Genomic DNA, 19,178 nt, shown 5'->3' on the forward strand with positions numbered 1-19,178 from the left:
TACCTAAAAGCTTGCACAATTCAAAAAATATTTAACCCACACCATACAAAAATAAAGAAACACATGGACATGTCTTAAAAAGGGGACTCAGAAACAGAACTATGAAGAGATTTTGTAATCAAAGAGTTCTTAACTTTCTTTCTTAAGATTTTCTTAAGCTCACACTCCTGTAAATCGTTTCTTTTGAAATATCTCCAACTTTTCTCAAAAAAGTCTTATCGAGGACCTCCTCTTAAGTCCCATTTTGGAAGGATATCTAACTTCTTTTAACTTTATTGAACTTTTCTTTCGAATGCCCTCAATAATATGTGAAAAATGTTAATGCTGTTTCCCTTTCCTGTACGCCCATGAATCGAAGGAATAATTTTCTTGTAATGCAATACCAAAAAAAACAACAACACCCATGATGATGATGTTAATCGGCCTGATGATGATGATTATGACGATGTTGTAGTTGTTTAATGTGGCTGATTACTTTTACCCAAAGCAAACAGAGACTCCAAACAAAAACAAAAACCATGTGTACAATTTGTTGTCGTTGTTGTTGTTGTTGTTGCTTTTTTTTTATCTATATCTTTATAATGGTGCCCTGTACACATACAATATCGGTAGTAAAACAAAAAAAACCAACACAACATTTGAGGTGACAACAATAATAATAATAATAATAACAACAAGAACAGAAACTATAACTGGGATGACTCCCCAACCAGCAAGTTCTGTGTGTATACAAGGAGAGGGAATGGGGGAAGGGGGGGAAAAGTAGTAGTAGTTCTTGGCTTGATTTACTTAGAGGTTTATAGCTCAGTGCAAACGCATCGCTTCATTCCATAGCCGTTCATTATTCTTTTGTATCTGCTTGGGCCGCCGTTTTACAACCCAAACGACGTAAAGTAAACCAAACCAAACCAAGACAAACGCACTGTGAGGTAGCTGCTTCTCGAGATACTTCTAACGATACACCAGCAGCAGCAGAACAAGGACAAGTAAAAGACCCAGACGAAGAAGCGGGCAAACATTGGCAACATGAAGAAGATGGTCAATATTTGCATTGGGGGAAAAAGTAAAAGACAGATAGACCGACCGAGACTGAGACTGAGACTGGAGAATTTCTTGTATCTGAAATGAGGGAAACATACAAAATGATACCTGTTGTTGTTGCCAATGCTCTCTCACTTTACATCACTTGACGTCTGCCACAGACATCCGGTTGGTTTTTCTTCTTCGTCTTCTTCTTCTTATTCTCTTCTTCTTTTTGATAATGTGAAAAACCATTTTCCACCAAATTTGTCAAAGCATCACCTTGGCCTGTCCTCATCTTGTTTCTTGTTTTGTTGTGGGACTTTTTTCTTGAGTTTTGTTTTCTTTTTATTATTTAATTGAAAACGTTTAGCAGTCTGACGACTGAAAGTCATAAATCATTGGCAAGATTCTCATAAGTAACGCCACATAAATAAAAGCGCAACGAAAGAGTTGCCACAGAATGAATGAAAAATGCATAACTCACAGAGAGAGAGAGAGAGAGAAAGCATAAATGAAAGATTTCTCAAATTCTCTAGCAATCATCAGAACCATTTTGTTCTCTTCTGACTCGATTTGTACAATTTGAATCGATTTATAGTAAGTTCTTTGCCCTGCCCTTCTCCCTTCTGCTACTCTAATCGACATGTGTCTATATATATACATATAGATCGATGCCCTAATGGGTTAACAGCCATCGAGCAGCAACTTGCCACACACAATATTTGATGAGCGTATTAGAGTCTAAGTAATGTGGCACTCACACAGCGATAATGTATCTATGAAATGCACGATACATTTGCCTCGTATATAGAGCTGTTAAAAAGGGTCAAACTACTGTACAAACATTGAAAAGCGAACGAAAACTAACCAAAGCAGAGAACACAGACATAGACATAGACATAGATATACACACATATGTAGATATATCTGCCATATAAACTAAATAATAACATTTAAAAGGCGCCAAGTGGTTTCATAAACAAATATTTGAATATATATATGTATCTGAAAACTAGGAAAAACTAGATTGAAAACGCATCTGAAAAATGGAAATGAAAATGCGAGAGAGTGAAATGCGTAGTGTAATCAAATGCAGCTGTAAAGTAAATAAACCTGTGGGTGGAAAATGCTTTCTCTCCCCCCCTTATGTGAGTTCTCTCCTGTTCTCTCCATGTCGTTGTTGTCTCTGTCTCGTTCTCTGACAGGCTGTGGCTGTGGCAAATCAATTCACGCTGTGCAATTGCAGCGCAATCATTGAAAGAACACACAGAGTTTTTCAGTTTTTCAGTTTTCGGGTTTTCAGCTTTTGTGTTGGTGAATTTTTCAGTTTTTGCGTCGCAATTGCCTGATTGTGTTGCCCCTTACCCCTGTGGCAACAGTTGCGTCTGCGCATTGCTGCTCTTTTGGCAGTTAGTTCTGTTAACAAGTCTTTTGTTCAACTTAAGAAATTCAAAACCCGCTAAAGGCTAGGGGTTGCTTTAGCCAAAAGAACAATGGTTTAATAATATAACTGCGCAGAGGGACGAGGAATGTATGTGTGTGTGTGTGTGTGCGAGAGAGGGGCAGATTAAAAAGGTACCAAATTCCAAATAAAAAGGTAAAGGTTTCTGTATTTTTTATCATTAAAAGAACAAAACAACAAAACGAGACCTCATACCGACAACTGCGACGACGACTGCGAGAGGGGCACAAAAGAGATTAAGTTCCTTGTGCGTAGAGAAAGAAGGTAGAAGCAGAGATGAGACCCAGAGACGACCCTGGGCCACAGCCGGCAAGTGAGCATTCCAAGCTGCTGTTGCTGTTGCTGTTGCCTCTGCTGACAATACAACTGGGCAAGCGTAACCTTTCATACCTGATTATGAGATGCTCCTTCTCCCTCTCTCTATCTCTCTCCCTCTCTCTCTCTCTCTCTCTATGTGTGTGTCTTGTTTTTGGGTTTCAGTCGAAATCAGAAAATGCAATTTACGAAAAGCAAAACAATGAGAATGGGAATGGCTATGAGATCCGACATGAAATTGCCTTTTGTGCCAAGCCAGAGATAGAGAGGGAGGGAGAAAAAACCCAATCCCAATCCCAAAACCGAAATCCAAAAACCAAAAAGCATAGCTAAGGCATTGATTGGTATTAATGCCTTAACCTGTTTCGGAATTTATTCTTTTCGATCTACCTGGACAAAAAACAGAACCACACACCAAAAAAACCAAAAAAAGGTTCTGATGCCTGGTCTGATCTCGTTGTGATGTGATCGGGTCGTCTCTTCATTTTTAGCAAGTGAGTTATGGACTAGTGAAACTGCATACTCTATCTATCTACATATATATATGACAGTGTCAATGTTATGGCAGTTAGTCTTTTCTCTCTCTCTCTCTCTCTCTCCCACTCGTTAATGTCAAGGACACACTGACAACATGATCTAGGAAGAAGCACTCGTTAATACACTCATTTCGTATGTGTGTGTGTTTGTGAGTCTGTGTCTGATGATACACAGAGATATATAGATACAACAGCTTGAGAGCAACAGAAATCAGAAATCATCATCATCATTTACCCGCACTTCATTAATCATCATGCCAAAACAGACAGCCCCCAACCAAGAGACGCGTCTGCGGCACACGCATGGTTGCATTCAAAGGCAACAACGACAACAACAGCCCAAAAGAAGACAATGGGCCAGTGTTTCGTTGTCAGCGCCAAAATCAACTCATCTCATGTACAAACTATTAGCCAAAACGCCAAAAGTTGTCAGCCTACAGTTTATACAATGTCAGCCTGTGACGACAACCGCAACAGCAAAACCACAACAGCAACAACAACAACGACAACTGATTTTCATTAAAAATTACTTAAAATGAAATCATAAAAATTATTTCGGCAGTCAGCATGGGTCCCTCTTTCACCCTCCAAAAATCTCTATCCTCACTTTTATCTCAGACAAAGACAAAGACAAAGACTGCAGTCACATTAAGCAATTTTCGTATGGGGAGAAATCTTCAGAAATCATCATTATCATCAGCAGCAGCAACATCCTCATGATCAACAGCAACAGCAACAGCAGCAGCAACATGATCATCAGAGGGAGCAACGAACATCTTCAGCTTTTTCTTCTTATTTTGTTGCTTATATTTTTATAAATATTGTTTTTATTTTTATTTCTCTCTCTCTTTCTCTCTCTGTCTTCGTTTTGTTGTATCTTCTGTTGATTTCTTGTTGTTGCCGTTGCCGTTTGCTGTTGCTGCTGTTGTTTTCATTTGCATCACATGTTTCTGCTTTTAAAGAGAAATTATAAAGCGTTTCCTTAGCTGCATCATTAGCAGCGCCAACACCAAAAGTCGCCTAACTATGTATGTATGTATATACCCCAAGAGTCAGGCAGTCAGGCAGTCAGGCAGTCAGGAATGGAAACTGCAACTGCAACTGGGACCTGCATTTTAGAGACTAGGGCGTTGGCGTAATGCATGAGACATGAGATATATCTATGCAATCTATCTATATAAAACGCATCAGCATCAGCATCATCAACATCGGCAGCACTAAAAAAGTGCCAAAGTATATAGATGCATATAAATACTCTATATATTTTTAGCTTAGCAAAGTTTTGTTGGTTTTTAGCGGACTACGAGTGACTGTTTCACTCGACTGGGGCCACGCTCGTTTGTTAAAATTCGATGGGCGAATGACATTTTTGAGTTATTTTTGTCAGCGACAACCAGAGAGAGGAAGAGGGAGAGACTCAGAGAGAGAGAGAGATGGAAGACGATGGCCCCGAAAAGAAGTGGCGATGCCAGCGGATGGTGATGCTGACGACGACGGTGACGGCTGCTGCCAGTGGCGGCAATTTAGTAGCCAACGAGAGACAACAAAAAAAAAGAAAAAAAACACACAGAAAAATGAAATCAAATGCAAGCGACAACTTAGTTGTTGACGTCGGGATGAAGGTGAATTGGATCATTTATAGAGCTGTGCTATAAAACCGACAAATTAGTAGAACGAACGAAGCGGAATAAGCAACTAAAAGCAAAACAGTTTCATATAGAAAACTATCCATATACATGATAAATATATAGTAATCATGAATATATGAGGAAGAAAATACTAAACATTGAGTGCTAAAATTCTATAAAATTCTCTACATGTCTTAATTTTGTAACTATCTTTATGGGTTTTTATGGTAGAGTTGGCTGAGGGGGAAATTGTCAGCTTTATTGACATATTGATAGCCAATTTGACAAAAGTTCATCAAAATCTCGCCATGCAGCAACAGCAACAACAACCTGAGGAAGCCACCAATAACAGCAACAACATTAGCAACAGCAGCAACATAAAATCGCATCTTGATAAATGATTTCTCAGTTTTGGTGTTTTGGTCTTGTGTTTGGTTTTATTACCCATAGCAGAGGCCTGTCAAAATTCCAAATGGACCATAAATAAAAACATCATTTTTATAATTTCAACTGGCCAATGTTGCTGCTTTTGGTTTTTTGGTTTTCCTTCTCTCTTTGGTTCCTTTTTGGTTCTTTATTTTTGCTTATTTTGGCGCGCCAAAAATGTCGCTACCATGAAAATCTCTAGATGGAGCCATAAGTTGGATGCTCCTTTGGTTGTTGCTGCTGCTGTTTTTTTGTTTTGTTTTTAGTGTCATCTCTCGTTCATAAAAATAGCAGACAGCAGCTTTTCGGTAGGGCAGGATATGAGTGTGCAACAACGGCAGCCCGCAAACGACTTGCAACATTATAATTTGTATGTTAAAACATCGTAAATTATTTAAATGTCAGTGTGTGGCAAATATTCTTCTCTCAGCTTTATAAACTCCAAATACAACAAATGAAAGCAAAAGGGAGGAAGTGTCAAGCGCCGCATATTTGTGACATATGGCGGCAAGACATTGTTGTTGTTGCTGCTTCTGCTGCTGCTGCAACTGTAATTAAGTGCCAAAAAGGCAAAGGCAAACCAAACAACTAAAACAACTGAAAACTAAAAACTGAACCAATCCTATGATGATGATGATGATGATGATGATCCTGAATGGTATGTAATCCGATCATTTAGCGGCTTGCTTCGTTAAGTTCGTGTGCCGCGTTTCTTTCATTGTGCCACATGTGGGCCATGTGTTGAGACTTTTGGAAATCGGCTCCAATTACCAAAAAAAAATATATATACCCTTACACATGAAATAATAATGAGGATGAGGACGATGATGGGTTGGGTTGTTTTGAAAAATCTTACCTGTTTACTGAACATTGCAATATCCTCGTTAAACGATTCCGATGAACAAACATCACCACCTTGCACGCCAGGCTCCCTCGGCGTACATGTGGCCAATTCGCATTTCTCGAATATAAGCGCCAAGAGCGGGAATAGCGGATGTCTGCAATGAGATAGAGAGAGAGAGAAAGAAATGGAAATATGTTAAATATTAGTATGCTCGAATTGAACAATTTCCTGCCATGCAAATGCAGGATACAGAAAAAATGAAGTAAGTAAGTCGTCTCGCCGACTTGGGTATACCATACACCAGGTGAAACAAATATTTAAAATTTCGAAAACCAAATGTATGTCTACTAAATTGTTTTAACATGCCTCATACCATTTGCTATCTCGCTCACTCTACAAACACACAAGCACTCTAGCGCCGCCACTAGCCAACGGCCAATTCTGCCCTTATGGATCGCGTAGCAAAATACGTTCATACGTATATTTTGTATGTTTCTAGTCCGATTTTAATCAAATTTGGTAGTTTGATAGAAATAGATAAGATTTATTAGTCTGCCAAATTTGATCGCGATGGTCAAAAAATTGCAAAAGCTTATCGGTTTTTTCTAAATTATGGAGGCGGAAGTGGGCGTGGCAACATATTAAAATATATGTGTTCTGCGCGCATACTAAGCCAATATACATACTAAATTTGGTGACTTTAGCTTTGTTAGTTTTCGAGAAAATCAGTTTTGTTTAATTTGCGGGGGCGGAAATGGGCGTGGCATAATTTTTAAATAGTCAATATCTGCGCGTCTATTAAGCTAACTTACATACCAAATTTAATGTCGGTAGCTGTCATAGTTTTTAAGAAAATCAGAGTTATGTAAATTCCGGGGGCGGAAGGGGGCGTGGCAAAAAGTTGGAACAATTATTTTCTGCGCGCTAACTAAACGAGTATATAAACCAAATTTGATGTTTCTATCTGCTATACTTTTTAAGAAAAACAGTTTTATGTAAATTCTGGGGGCGGAAGGGGGCGTGGCAAAAATTTGAAACAAACTCGATAAGCGTACATACTACACGAGACTGCATACCAAATTTGGTGGCTCTAGCTCTTATAGTCTCCGAGATCTAGGTGTTCATACGGACGGACGGACGGACGGACGGACGGACGGACGGACGGACGGACGGACGGACGGACGGACGGACGGACGGACGGACAGACGGACATGGCTAGATCGACTCAGTTTTTGATCCTGATCAAGAATATATATACTTTGTGGGGTCGGAGATGCTTCCTTCTGCCTGTTACATACATTTTGGCGACTTTAATATACCATTTCACCCTATGGGTGTATGGTATAAAAAGAGCAGCTGTTCTGCTATGGTAATCCCCCCCACACTCCTTGAGTTGGCTCTACTTTTTGACGGATTAGTTCAACAACTCGACATGATTTGACCATTTCTCTTGAACCCCAAATATATTTTTTTTGTTCTTTTTCTTTTTTTGTTCTCTTCTACTTCACGCTCTAAGCACAAATTGCACCTGAACAAAATTAGGGAAACCAGCAAGAAAAACACAAAAAAAAAAAAAAGGGCAGTTCCTTTTTACCCTGTTTGTGCCCTGCCTTGGCCATTAGATGGCACAACTGACCAGAAGAAGAGAGTAAGTAAGTAACCGACTGAGTGACTGACTGACTGACTGCCTGAGAGAGGGTGTAGACCTGCGCTTAACAACTATTAATAAGCAGACGTAGTAGAGGCCGACCCTAGCTAACCCAGAGTTTTACAGTTGAGTGCGCGCTCTAGAGTTCAGTCCCCAGACCTTGTCGGAGACCCAGAGCCATAGCCAGAGACAGAGCCCGAGTCCAGGATCCCATACAAAAAGTGGAAGAAAAAAAAGTGTGCACTCATTTGCCATGACTTGGCATTTGTGACAAGCCGAATGGCAGCTGAAGTTGCTGTTAAACTCCACTCGAGAAGGTGTTAAGAGAGTTCGTTTCGTTGCTCATGTCCCTCTCCCTACCTCACCGCCCTCCCCTTTCTACCACCCAAAGGTGCTCTCTTCAAAGGTGTCAATTGTACAAATAACAAAAATGCATTTTACAACATTTCCAAAAAGAAGTTCAAACTGTAGGTGGAACAACCAAAAAAAAAGTGTGCTAATGAAGTCATGTTTGATCAGAGAAAGGACTACTTGAGTTGCAGACAAGATCAAACAGCTGATGGATGGCTTGACAGAAGAACAAATAAATGATATTTGCTTATTAAAATGCGCAAAAAATTGATCAAATCAAGCAGCTGACCGATCACCACCAGTTGCAACACATGAAAATTGCCTGTTTCAGTCTTAAGACACGCAAGCCAAATGACACTTTGGGTTAGAACAAAAACTCAAACACAAACCGTAACCAAAAAAAAAAGAGGAAGACATAAAAAGAAAACCACAATTTGGCAAATTAACACCATGTTACCACAGAAGGACGGCTCAACTGCGCAAGAGCAACTCATTTTATATGGACTCCCTAATGCCTAAGCACGTCCATGTTCCGTGTCCGTCACTAAACATGCGCCACACCCCCAAAAAAAAAAACACAAAAAAACTTCCTTCTCTGCAAAAGAGAGAAGAAATTTTTCGAAAAAAAAAAAGGAAACCCATAATTTTGTATTTTGCGCAAAACGCATGTGGTCACGCCCATTTCTATAAGGATCGTCATTTTGAGTCGCGCGTGCGTTAAATTTATGGTACTCCCTCGCCAGGTTTGTTCTCTCTCTCTCTCTGTCTATCTATCTCTTTTCAGAGGTGAGAACAGGCGATCAACGACAAAAACAGGTGGTCAATTGGTGTTCCTTTTTTTGGGTTTGTGTTCCTTCAATCAATCAATAAATTAAGGCAGGATCAAAGAGAATAAACATCTATCATGAAATAATCTATATGCTTAAGTGGAAAGGGTCAAAGCTAATCGCACTGTTGATTGACCTTGGATCTTAGTAAATCTCTTAAATAATCTACGCTAAGCTAAGCTTTTTGAATAATATTTTGTTTAGTAAATGGCTTATCACCTTGCCTAAATACATATATATTTCTCGCCTATGACACTTTTTGCAATTTATTTAAACATTTTTGAATTATTATGCCGCCAATTCGTATTGATATCTATGCATGTATCATACTTACTCATAAATCGCATCCTTATCACGTTTGTGTACCTCGGGTATAGCGCCCATTAGGTGATTAGCAACCGGTGAAACATGACTAGGTGTTCCATGCGATCCGGCACCTGAATGGTAACCGTGCATGCCAACTGTGGCCGCTGCCGCGGCATGCGTCATGTGGGGTGAATGATGCGAGGGGAGGCCTTGCAGACCGGGCGGCCGATGGCCAGCATGTGGATCATACATGGCTGCGGCTGCGGCTCCGGAATCCATGCCGTAGCCATGTAGGCCATCGTCATACTGTAACCAAAAAACAACAATTGATTAGATTAACATTTAAGTAAAGTTTAAAGTACTAAGAGAGAGGGAGAGGGAGAGCGAGAGCGAGAGCAGTGTCTGTTTGTGTTCCCAGCATTTCAAATCACAAAACAAATCATACTTGGACCCCCCTTTCCCCTACTCCCTATACATTTTTTTTTGGTTATATCTATATATTTATTTCCAAGCACGTCGTTTTGGTCTAAAATCAACCGAAAAAAATTGAAGAACAACATGGCAATAGCCCCAGAAACTGTTTTGTGTATTGTGTATTTGACCTTGTGATTACTTTGCTGCGTTATTATATACAAACATACATATATATACATATATATATATATATATCTGTGTGTGTCTCTTTGTCAGTTTGTACATTTTGTTTCTTCTTTTCTTTCAACGTTTTTTGCATATTAATTAAGCGCCAAAAACCAAAAAACCAAACACCAGCAGCAACAACAACAACAACGAGGCGCTCTAACAAACGACAACAAAAAATTAAGAACTAACGACAATTTTGTATGTTATCAGTTAATCTGTCTATAAATGTGTCTATCTTTACCTCCTTTTTTTCCAATTTTTTGTTGTTCAGCGCAATTGCAAACTGGTTTGTGTGCAATACCTCAACAACAATTTAAGCTAAGAAATATTTGTATACCCTACGAAAATTTAATGTTAAGCAACTATGCCTAATATATGGACAGCTAGTGTTTATATTCATAACTAAAACTCACGCCCTCTTACAAAGAAGAAATGGTGTTCTTATCACAAGCATTGATTGCTGACGTCAGAGTATTGATTAAGACCCTTTTTTATTTGCAAAGAGAGGGCATAATTTTCTTCTATAGAGTAACACAAAGTCCAAGTAAAGACTTTTGTATGAACGAAAAGTTCAAATGTTGGTGGTGCTTTTGGTGGTGCTTCTAGTGCTCTGTCTGTTGGTGTTGTTGCTGCTGTTGCTAGTGATTCCCACTCAGCCTCAGTGATTACTTTGTTGTGTGTGTGTGTGAGTGTGAGTGTAAGATTTTTATCATTTTTATACTCAAGTGGCGTCGTTGTCGTCTCTACTTGCCCCCCTTTCCTACCTCTTTTTTCACACTGCATAATTTTTGAAAGGAGCAACAGCTCCAACCAACTACATGGGCCCAGCCCCAAAACGAGCCACAGACTTGACATGAGATGATGGCACTTTTTTTCTTCTTTCATTTATTTTGGATAAGATTTTTGTGTGTGTGAGTGTTCCTATCAGCTTGGAAAAATCTTTGACACTAAATGAGCAATTGACTGAGTGACGGCGGAGTGAACAGAATGAAGAAAAAAAATGGAAGACAAGCAGCAGACACAGAAAAAAGGTGTGAGAAGCACTTGACTTGCGCTTTTTGTCAGAGTTGGCGAAAATGTCAAGGATTTGCACCTGAAGTTTACAAAATGATCTATGTTGAAAATCGTCTGTTTATCTTTGGCATTAATCTGAATATTATACAAAGCAGCTGCTTCCTCTAGCCAGCCACCTGCAAGACCAAGACCCGAGGACTCTCTGTGTGGAAATCCTTTCAGATTACATACCAAAGATTAGTTTACTAACCAAAAAGGGCATACTCAAGGCATACTGAATTTTAGGTTAAATCGGGTTTGCTTTAGTTTAGTTTAGTTTTTTCTGTTGTTGTTTGTCACCGAGTCACCATGACGCGGCGGTGGTGCCGTGGACGGTGGTGCACATGCAAGATACAAACTTCTAGATACAGGCCAGACCAGGCCACGTTAGGTTAGGCCAGAACAGAACAGAACAGAACTAAACAGGCCAGAGAGTCAGACAGTCACAGACTGAGAGTTGGAGGCAGTTAAACTATAAAGTTGTTATGCTAATTTTAGTGTTGGTGGCAGGCCAAAAAGAATCCAACAACTCTGAGCGAATGTTGTTGGTGTTTTTTAGAAATGAGGAAATTGTAGAAAAAAAAAAGGAAAACAAAAGAGATCTTGAAAATTACCACAATTTGTACTTGTACATAAGTAATGTGGGAATATCACTAAAAAAGGTAAGAAGCTAAAGCAAAGAAAAGAAAAGCGAAACAGAAAGAGAGAGAGAGAGAGAGAGAGAGCGAAATACACTTAAAGGCTTTTCCCAAAACAAACTTTGATTGATGATCTCTTCATTTGTCTCTCTGTTTCTCTGTCTCCTTCTACATCTCCCTGCTCTCGCTCTAATTTTTTTCTGTTTTTGGGGCTGCTCTTGGCCAAGCCATTGACCTTGTTGAAATGAAAGCTTTTGGCTATGACAGCTACGGCCCCAGATCAATAACCAAAACCAGCAAACCCCAAAAACCCTGAGAGCCCAACCAACCACCCAACTGAAAATAACTGTAAACATATACTAAATATACACACATAGAGAGAGATGGAGAGAGAGAGAGATAGAGAGAAAGTCGAGCACCAGGCATTTGTCTGATTTTGACAAGTTCAGCGCCGAAATCCTTCAAAAATTTATGACGCAACAGCCAACAACAATAACAATAACAACAACAACAACAACTGGCTTTGGTTTAGCTTGCTCAACTGTCACTGGCAGGCTCAAACTTCAGAGGACCCCCAGTAAAATGTCCTAGTTGTGTGTGTGTGTGTGTGTGTGTGTGTGTCGTGTTTAAGCAACATTAAGTCAACTCAATTGAAGTTGTACTGTGCATGTGTATGTGTGTGTGTGTGTTTTTTTTTTTATTTTCAGTCAGCTTTAAATGTTAATGAAAATCATTTACCCACTTAAAGCTCTGGCCATGGCCAAGAGAAAACCCACACACACATACAGATAGAGGGAAATATTTGCCTAAAATTCATACTGAACTTGAAACTAGGCTGGAAAGAGGACAACAAGGACATTGCTGTTATTGCTGTTGTGTGTGTTGGTTGGGTGGGGAGAAGCTTTATCTAACTGACCAGAGTCCAGACAGCGAAAGAGTTATGAGAGGTGGCAAAAACTGCAAAATGCAGGCAAGCCTAGGCTCCGTCTCCCTATCTCCCTCTCTCTCGTGTGTGTGTTGGCCAAAATGGTGACAATGGCCGCCAATGCCTGCATTTGTCTGTGTGTGTGTGTCTATATCTGTATCTGTGTGCGATGCTCCATATAAATGTTTAGGCATATGTCTATTGATTTCTTTTCCCCCCCCCCCTTTTTTTTTTGGTTGGGAGGTTTTTAACTTTAACTTTTGCTTTTCTTTTATTTTATTTTTGTGGTTTTCTGTCTCTCTCTCTCTCTTTCTCTCTTGCGCCTTAATTGCAGGCGGCTAATCAAAATTAATTGTTTATCATGTTGTATTTGAATTTCTTTCGGTTTTCGGTTTTTGGCTTGCTTAATTAGCAGACGAGCCGCAAAAGCCGACCCTCAGAATAATAGTAGGTGTGCCTCAAGTCATTTTCAAGGCATACCACGCCCAGTTTTTGTATTTTTTTCTCATTTTTTTTTTTTGGTTTCAAAGTTTATTTGGTGTTAGACAATTAATTTTTGTTGCGTGCTTTGGTGTTATTTTAATTTACAGTTGCAACATTCGAAACACGCTCAATATATACACACACACACACACACACATAGATAGATAAATATGTCTATATATATAACAAAACTATCTCAATATTATATTATTTTCCAATATTCAAAAAAACTTAAAAGACACTTTAATATGGTTTTTCGATCTGTGCAAAAAATAAAGTTATTGAAATGGAAATTGAAGTTAATGACATATAAAGAACTGTTCATTCTATTTAGACAAATTTTCTAAGATTTTGAAAAGAAGTTTTTGGGATTAAAAAGGCTTGAATTTATGAAAGTTTTTCAAATTAGTTTAAGTCTATTTTAATTTCATTAAATTGAAGTAAAAGATGGTTAACTTTCTAAGAAAATTCCTGATTTTTTAAAGGGAAACAAATGAAAATCTTTCTTGAGATTAAAGACGCTAAAATTTTCTTGTCCTGTTAATTGCTTAGTTTTGTTTTAAGCTTGTTTTATTTACTTTATTTTAATGACTGATTAAGAACATAAATGCCAACTGAATGAGATCGAAAATTATGTTATTAATAGAGGAACAAAAACGTGCGCATATTTTTATATTACTTTTTTGCAAAATTCAATTTATGTCTAACAACAAAGTTTAAAAACCTATAAGAGAGAGAGAGAGATGAGGCCAAAAAATTAACTGCTAAATTTAAATCAGGCGAAATAGAATTCTTGGCGCTTTAACATTTATCAAAAATCAAATAACAAATGACGTCAGTTTGAAGCATTTATTAAATTAAAAGAGGAACGAAACTGAAAACACAAAAAAAAAAAAAATGAATAACAAATATTGTTGAACAAAAAAAAAAAAAAATGCCAAAGAACATTAGCACACGAAGAGGAAAAAAATGTTGTACAACATTTGAAAAAAATGTTCTTTGTTGTTTTTGTTGTTATTTTGACAATGACAAGAACATTTTCTACACTTTAGTTTTATGCAATTTACTTAAGCACTTGAAGAATCATCAGCCAATGTATTTAATTAAATTTTCCGAACAACAAATACACAACAAAAGTGATTTATTTTTGCCCTAATAGAGAGCGAGAAAGAGAGAGAGAGAGTAAGTGGCTTCTCTAAGAGAAGAAAGACCAAAAAGAGAACAACAACAAAAAGTTACTCAAAAATACTAAAATAAATTGCGTGCTGATGGCTCATTTAATTTAATGAGCGGCGTGCAACTTGTCTAAATGATTTCTCCGACCAACTTGCCTGCCTCCTCCTCGATCCCAAACCCAAACACCAACCGTGCGGATGAGTTTAAAACTTATTTCATTTTTTGTTTTTTCGAGGGCATAGACTAACATCAAGAAACTGAACTGAGTCAGTTTCATTTGTAAGTTACTTTACTTTACTTTGATGGAAAATTAGCCATGAGCAGCATTTTTTTTTGGCCTAATGTTTGGGGGAAATTACATACCATATTGTAAGGTATTGATGTGAGTTGTGTGTAAAGAAATATTTTAAAAAATTTATAAGACGATTTTTGTGAGTAAATGTAAAAAAATAAACGAAAACACTTCCAACACTCAACACAGTCGACGACGACGACGACGACGACCTCGTCAAAAAGCAAAAACTTGGCAAACTAACTAACGCACCAGGCACCAGGAGGCGCAACCGATGTGAGAGGAGCCCTGCCAGCAGAAGTAGAGAACATGAGCGAAAAGTGGAGAAAGAAGCAGAAGAAGAAGAAGACCGAGGCGAGGCACGCAATTTGATCATTAAACATGAAGCTCTTTAGCACACGAAACAACAACTACATACATAGAGGAGCCCCATATAGAGTACCGGGGAGGAAGGGTCAAAGGGGGGGTCGAGAGAAGTTATTATAAGGTCTGCAAAAAATATGCATATATAATTTGTTTATAAATATTTCCCATTTTCGGTTCCCTACAAGGTACTCAAAACTCAAAAGTTCAAACTTCAACGGGCTGACTCATTCCAAAATGAGAGGCTGTTACGACAACGAATCAACCCAAAAGTATTCATTCTATTGTATGGAAAATTAAAGGTATAAAATAGAATTTAAAGTAAATTGAAATTCCTAAAGGTTTTAGCCAAAGATTACGACTAACCAAAAGGAGAGACTAAGGAGATTAGTTTGGAAATTAACTTATATACTTTCAATAGTTAATGAATTTGTTCTTTTAGACCTACGAACTTTCAGAAATCTAGCAAAAAAAAGACTCAATCAGTTTGAACATTGAAAATTTATCCGTCTTTGAGTCATAAATATAATAATTACAAAAAATTCAAAGACTTTTCCTTCTTTTGAATCTCGATTCTTTTTATACTCACATCAAAACTAATGCCACCCAAAGAGATCAACTATATACACATCTCGGACTTGTTTTATTTCTTAGAAATCTGGTTTATAGTCATTATTTTTGTATATACTGCAAATACAAATACAACATTTTTTTGTTTTTTTTTTTTTTTTCCTTCTCTAATAAAAACTCTGAGCACACAAATTGCAAATCGTTTGAATGTCGAACGAACGAACATAGCCACATTGAATGGCATTTTGCAGTTGCAGCAAACTACGAGCTACTATTTTGTTGTTGTTGTTTTCCTTCTATTTGATTTAGCCTTCTTTTTTTTTGTTTGTTCCTCTTGCACACACACACACACACACACTAGACGAATTATATTTTATGCCACAAATTACGCTGCGGTTAACCTTTAAATTAAAATAACACCAAAACAATTTTTGTTGAATTGCCGTGGTTGGGCCCATTTTGAGGGGGGCCCAAACACACAGAAAGAGGAAGAGAGATAGAGAGAGTGAGTGGGGAAAGAGATGGTAAATGCGGCAGCTGCATTGCAGAAATTGCATTTGTTGTTGCAGCAGATTGTTTGCCATTTTTTGTTCTCTTTCGTTGTTTTCATTAACTGGGCAAAAGCATAAAATAATCAAATTAAATATAAAAATTGCTTCCCGCCATTTTTCGCGTAACGCACAAAAGTGAAAATTATAAAAGAGCATCTCGACAATGCGAGCCATGAAAAATGAAAATATTTATATATATAAAATTGTAAATAATAAAACCGCAGAGCTCTCTGAATGAATATGGTAAAATGTTTGGACCAACATGTATGAGTGTGTGTCTGTGTGTGTGTGTGCTGTGCAATAAAATTATATGCATCAAATGCACACACACGTTCCGGCAAACCAAGAGGAGCTTACCCGTATATATATGTATGTAGCCCGGCACCGAAAAAATTCATTTGATGGAATTGAAATGGAATGGAAATGCCCGACAGCAGGAGACAATATACCATAGGGAAGGGATTGGGAAACCAGGACAACAACAACAACAACAGATAAAGGGGTATGGCAAGGGTGGGGGAGAGACCCATAGGTCTTTGGGACAGGACAGGACAGGAATTGTGTATTAAACCACAAGCGTAAATTTTATTCGCCAGAGAAACGGCAAAACAGAGCCACCACATAAAAATCACCACAAAAATTCCCGCGGGCATTTTTGCATTTTCTTTCATTTTTTTGTATTTTTACTGGCTGTCCCAGAGCTGATTCGGTCTACCTCTCTATATATATATATATATACAGAGATATAGGTATGTATATGGCCTGTCATAATTCAGCACACACACACACTTACACATGCTAATTACCAATACAAACTTCAAGTTAAAGAGAGTAAGATAGAGGTAAAAGAAGAATCAAGTTCATTTCGCATATTCATGCTAATCAATTGATAAAAAGCCTAAACTAACTAAATAACCAACTCCGATTTCGGTAAGTAGGAGAATGAGTATTCCATCAGTTCAGTCAGCTGATTAGCATTTTATTTATGATAACTTTTGAGTATTAAACATTGTAAATCAATATAAAAGAGAGAGAGACTGACTGACTTTGTGCATGAAAATGTTTCTTAATTTGATGTCAAGTGTTGAAGATTCATAAGATTCAATGCCAAGATCGAAATATTTATTTCAAACACATATAAATCAAATAATTACGCACACTAGTCTAATGACCCGCATAAATCATTCAAGAGGTTGCTACAAATTAAACTATGTGTAGACTCTCAGACAGACGATATTAATTATCTTTTGGGTTTTATTGAGTGAAGATTTCGTTTTCCAAAAATTATTGCCGTTTCTTTGTTTTTTGAGTAGAGAACTCGTTTATATAGGCATATCGTGTGGATATCAATATTTTCCATTGAAATAATCAATTGTTAATGGTATGCAAGGTGCAACTAAGTAACTTGAAGTGAATATAGGGAATTTTGATTTGAGTTTTGAATCTAATTTTGTTTGTTATTTGATTCTAGAATTTGTAGAAATTTGATTCTATACTCCAATTTTGTTGTTTTATGACTGCCCAGTAGATATCTTAAGACTTTTGTTTCTTTATATTAGATTTTAGTTTTCTAGGAGCTCAAGAGTTGGCTTCAGCTTCATAGAAACATGATATAAAGTCTTTCTATTAGTTAGTTTCTAGTTTTCTAATATCTTAGAAGTTGACTTTAGTTTCTTGTACTAATAAACCATTTAGAATGAATAGTTAACTAAAGAACTTTAACCATTTCATTTGCTACATAAATTCACATTGTTAACATATATTTACACTGATCTATCAAGTCCCTAACTTGTTATTCTATTGCCTTAACTAAAAGACCAACTACACTTGTCACTTTTTTTAATGGATTCCTACACATTTTTGGCGTCGGCAATTCACTTTTGTTTTTCTTAAAAAAGGAAAAATGCCGTCGCATTTTCGTAAAATTCTAAAAAGGAATCACACATGGTTTAAGTTTTGCCGTCGCTAATTCACACTGGGTAACAGACACTTGCTCTTAATAAAGGGAAGTTTTTGGTTGGGATTTGACTCAGTTTTTGATTTGTACTTACCCTAGGCTGAGCCATTAATGCTCTGGGAGCGACTTCTAACCCGATTTGTGCCACTTTTAGTGTAGAGACGACAGTTGGCGGCGCAACACAAAACTAGGGGCCCACGTCCCTTGTGTCGGTCGTCTGGATGATGATTTGGGTTCTTGTTGTTGCGGCTGCTCTTCTTGCTGCCGGAGAGAGAGATGAAGATCTTCGGTTGGGCCTCCTGCTATGATGCTTTGGTATTTCGGTTTATAGATATTTTTTGTTGTTTGTTTCTTTCTTACACTCACAAATAAAAATATGCAGTTTTCTTTATCTTCTCTCAATTTTTCTGCTTTTGCACTTTTTTTTTCTTTTTATTCTACATCAACTTGATGCTGGTTGTTGTGGTTGTTGTTGTAGTTGTTGGTTTTAACACAGGCACATTTGTTAAATCTTTTACTTTTTTAGATTTATGTATTATTAGTATAATAATTTTTGTTGTTGTTTTGTTTGTTGGTATACTTGGTTGTTGTTGTTGTAGTTACGCGCGCGTTGCGGGAGATCTTTCAACTTGGTTTTTTAATATATATTTTTGTTGTTGTTGTGTTAAATATAAATGTTTATAGAATATTTACATATTTAATTTTGCTCCTTGAGTCTTGTTTGTAAAAATCGTATACAATTTGTAATAATCATTTAGTTTAGTTAGCCGTTGTTGTTGTTGTTGTTGTGGTTTTTGCTGTTGCTGGCCAAACAACATAATTGTTGTTGCCTTGAAGCGTTCTTGTTGTTAGTTGTCATAAATCCATTTCTTGTGATCCTTGCAGCTGGCCTGCTTGCTCTCTATTTCGGCCTTGTCTTCAATTTTGTGTTGTAGTTGTAGTTGAAGTTGTTGTTGTTGTTTCTAGTCGTATACTTTTTGTGTTTTTTTGTGTTACTTTTTTGTATTTATTATTTTTTTTGTTGCTTTCGTATAATATGCGCACTATTTATCACAGCTGCTTCTACATACTATATACTATATATATTAACGAAAAAACGCGAAAACTTGTGATGAAAAATCGAAAAGAAACGGAGACTTTTTTTCTTAGTTTTTTTGGGGCT

At 37.5% G+C, this 19,178-nt stretch overlaps 1 protein-coding gene across 4 annotated transcripts in view; it reads right to left on the bottom strand.

Annotated features, from left to right (window-relative positions):
• Positions 1 to 18,572, bottom strand: part of LOC6649532 (homeobox protein homothorax) — a 112,226-nt gene extending 93,654 nt beyond the window's left edge. For all 4 annotated transcript variants that reach the window (XM_015177063.3, XM_023179728.2, XM_023179727.2 and 1 more), the window contains exons 1-3: positions 18,111 to 18,572; positions 9,395 to 9,672; positions 6,247 to 6,388 (exon numbers count right to left, since the gene is read on the bottom strand). In XM_015177063.3, the coding sequence (XP_015032549.2) occupies positions 6,247 to 6,388; positions 9,395 to 9,672; positions 18,111 to 18,125 (435 nt within the window). In that variant the 5' untranslated portion in view covers positions 18,126 to 18,572. The remainder of the gene's footprint in view (positions 1 to 6,246; positions 6,389 to 9,394; positions 9,673 to 18,110) is intronic.
• Between the last annotated feature and the right edge of the window lie 606 nt (positions 18,573 to 19,178).

The sequence above is a fragment of the Drosophila willistoni genome, chromosome 3R (assembly GCF_018902025.1).
Source record: "Drosophila willistoni isolate 14030-0811.24 chromosome 3R, UCI_dwil_1.1, whole genome shotgun sequence".
Lineage (NCBI taxonomy): Eukaryota > Metazoa > Arthropoda > Insecta > Diptera > Drosophilidae > Drosophila > Drosophila willistoni.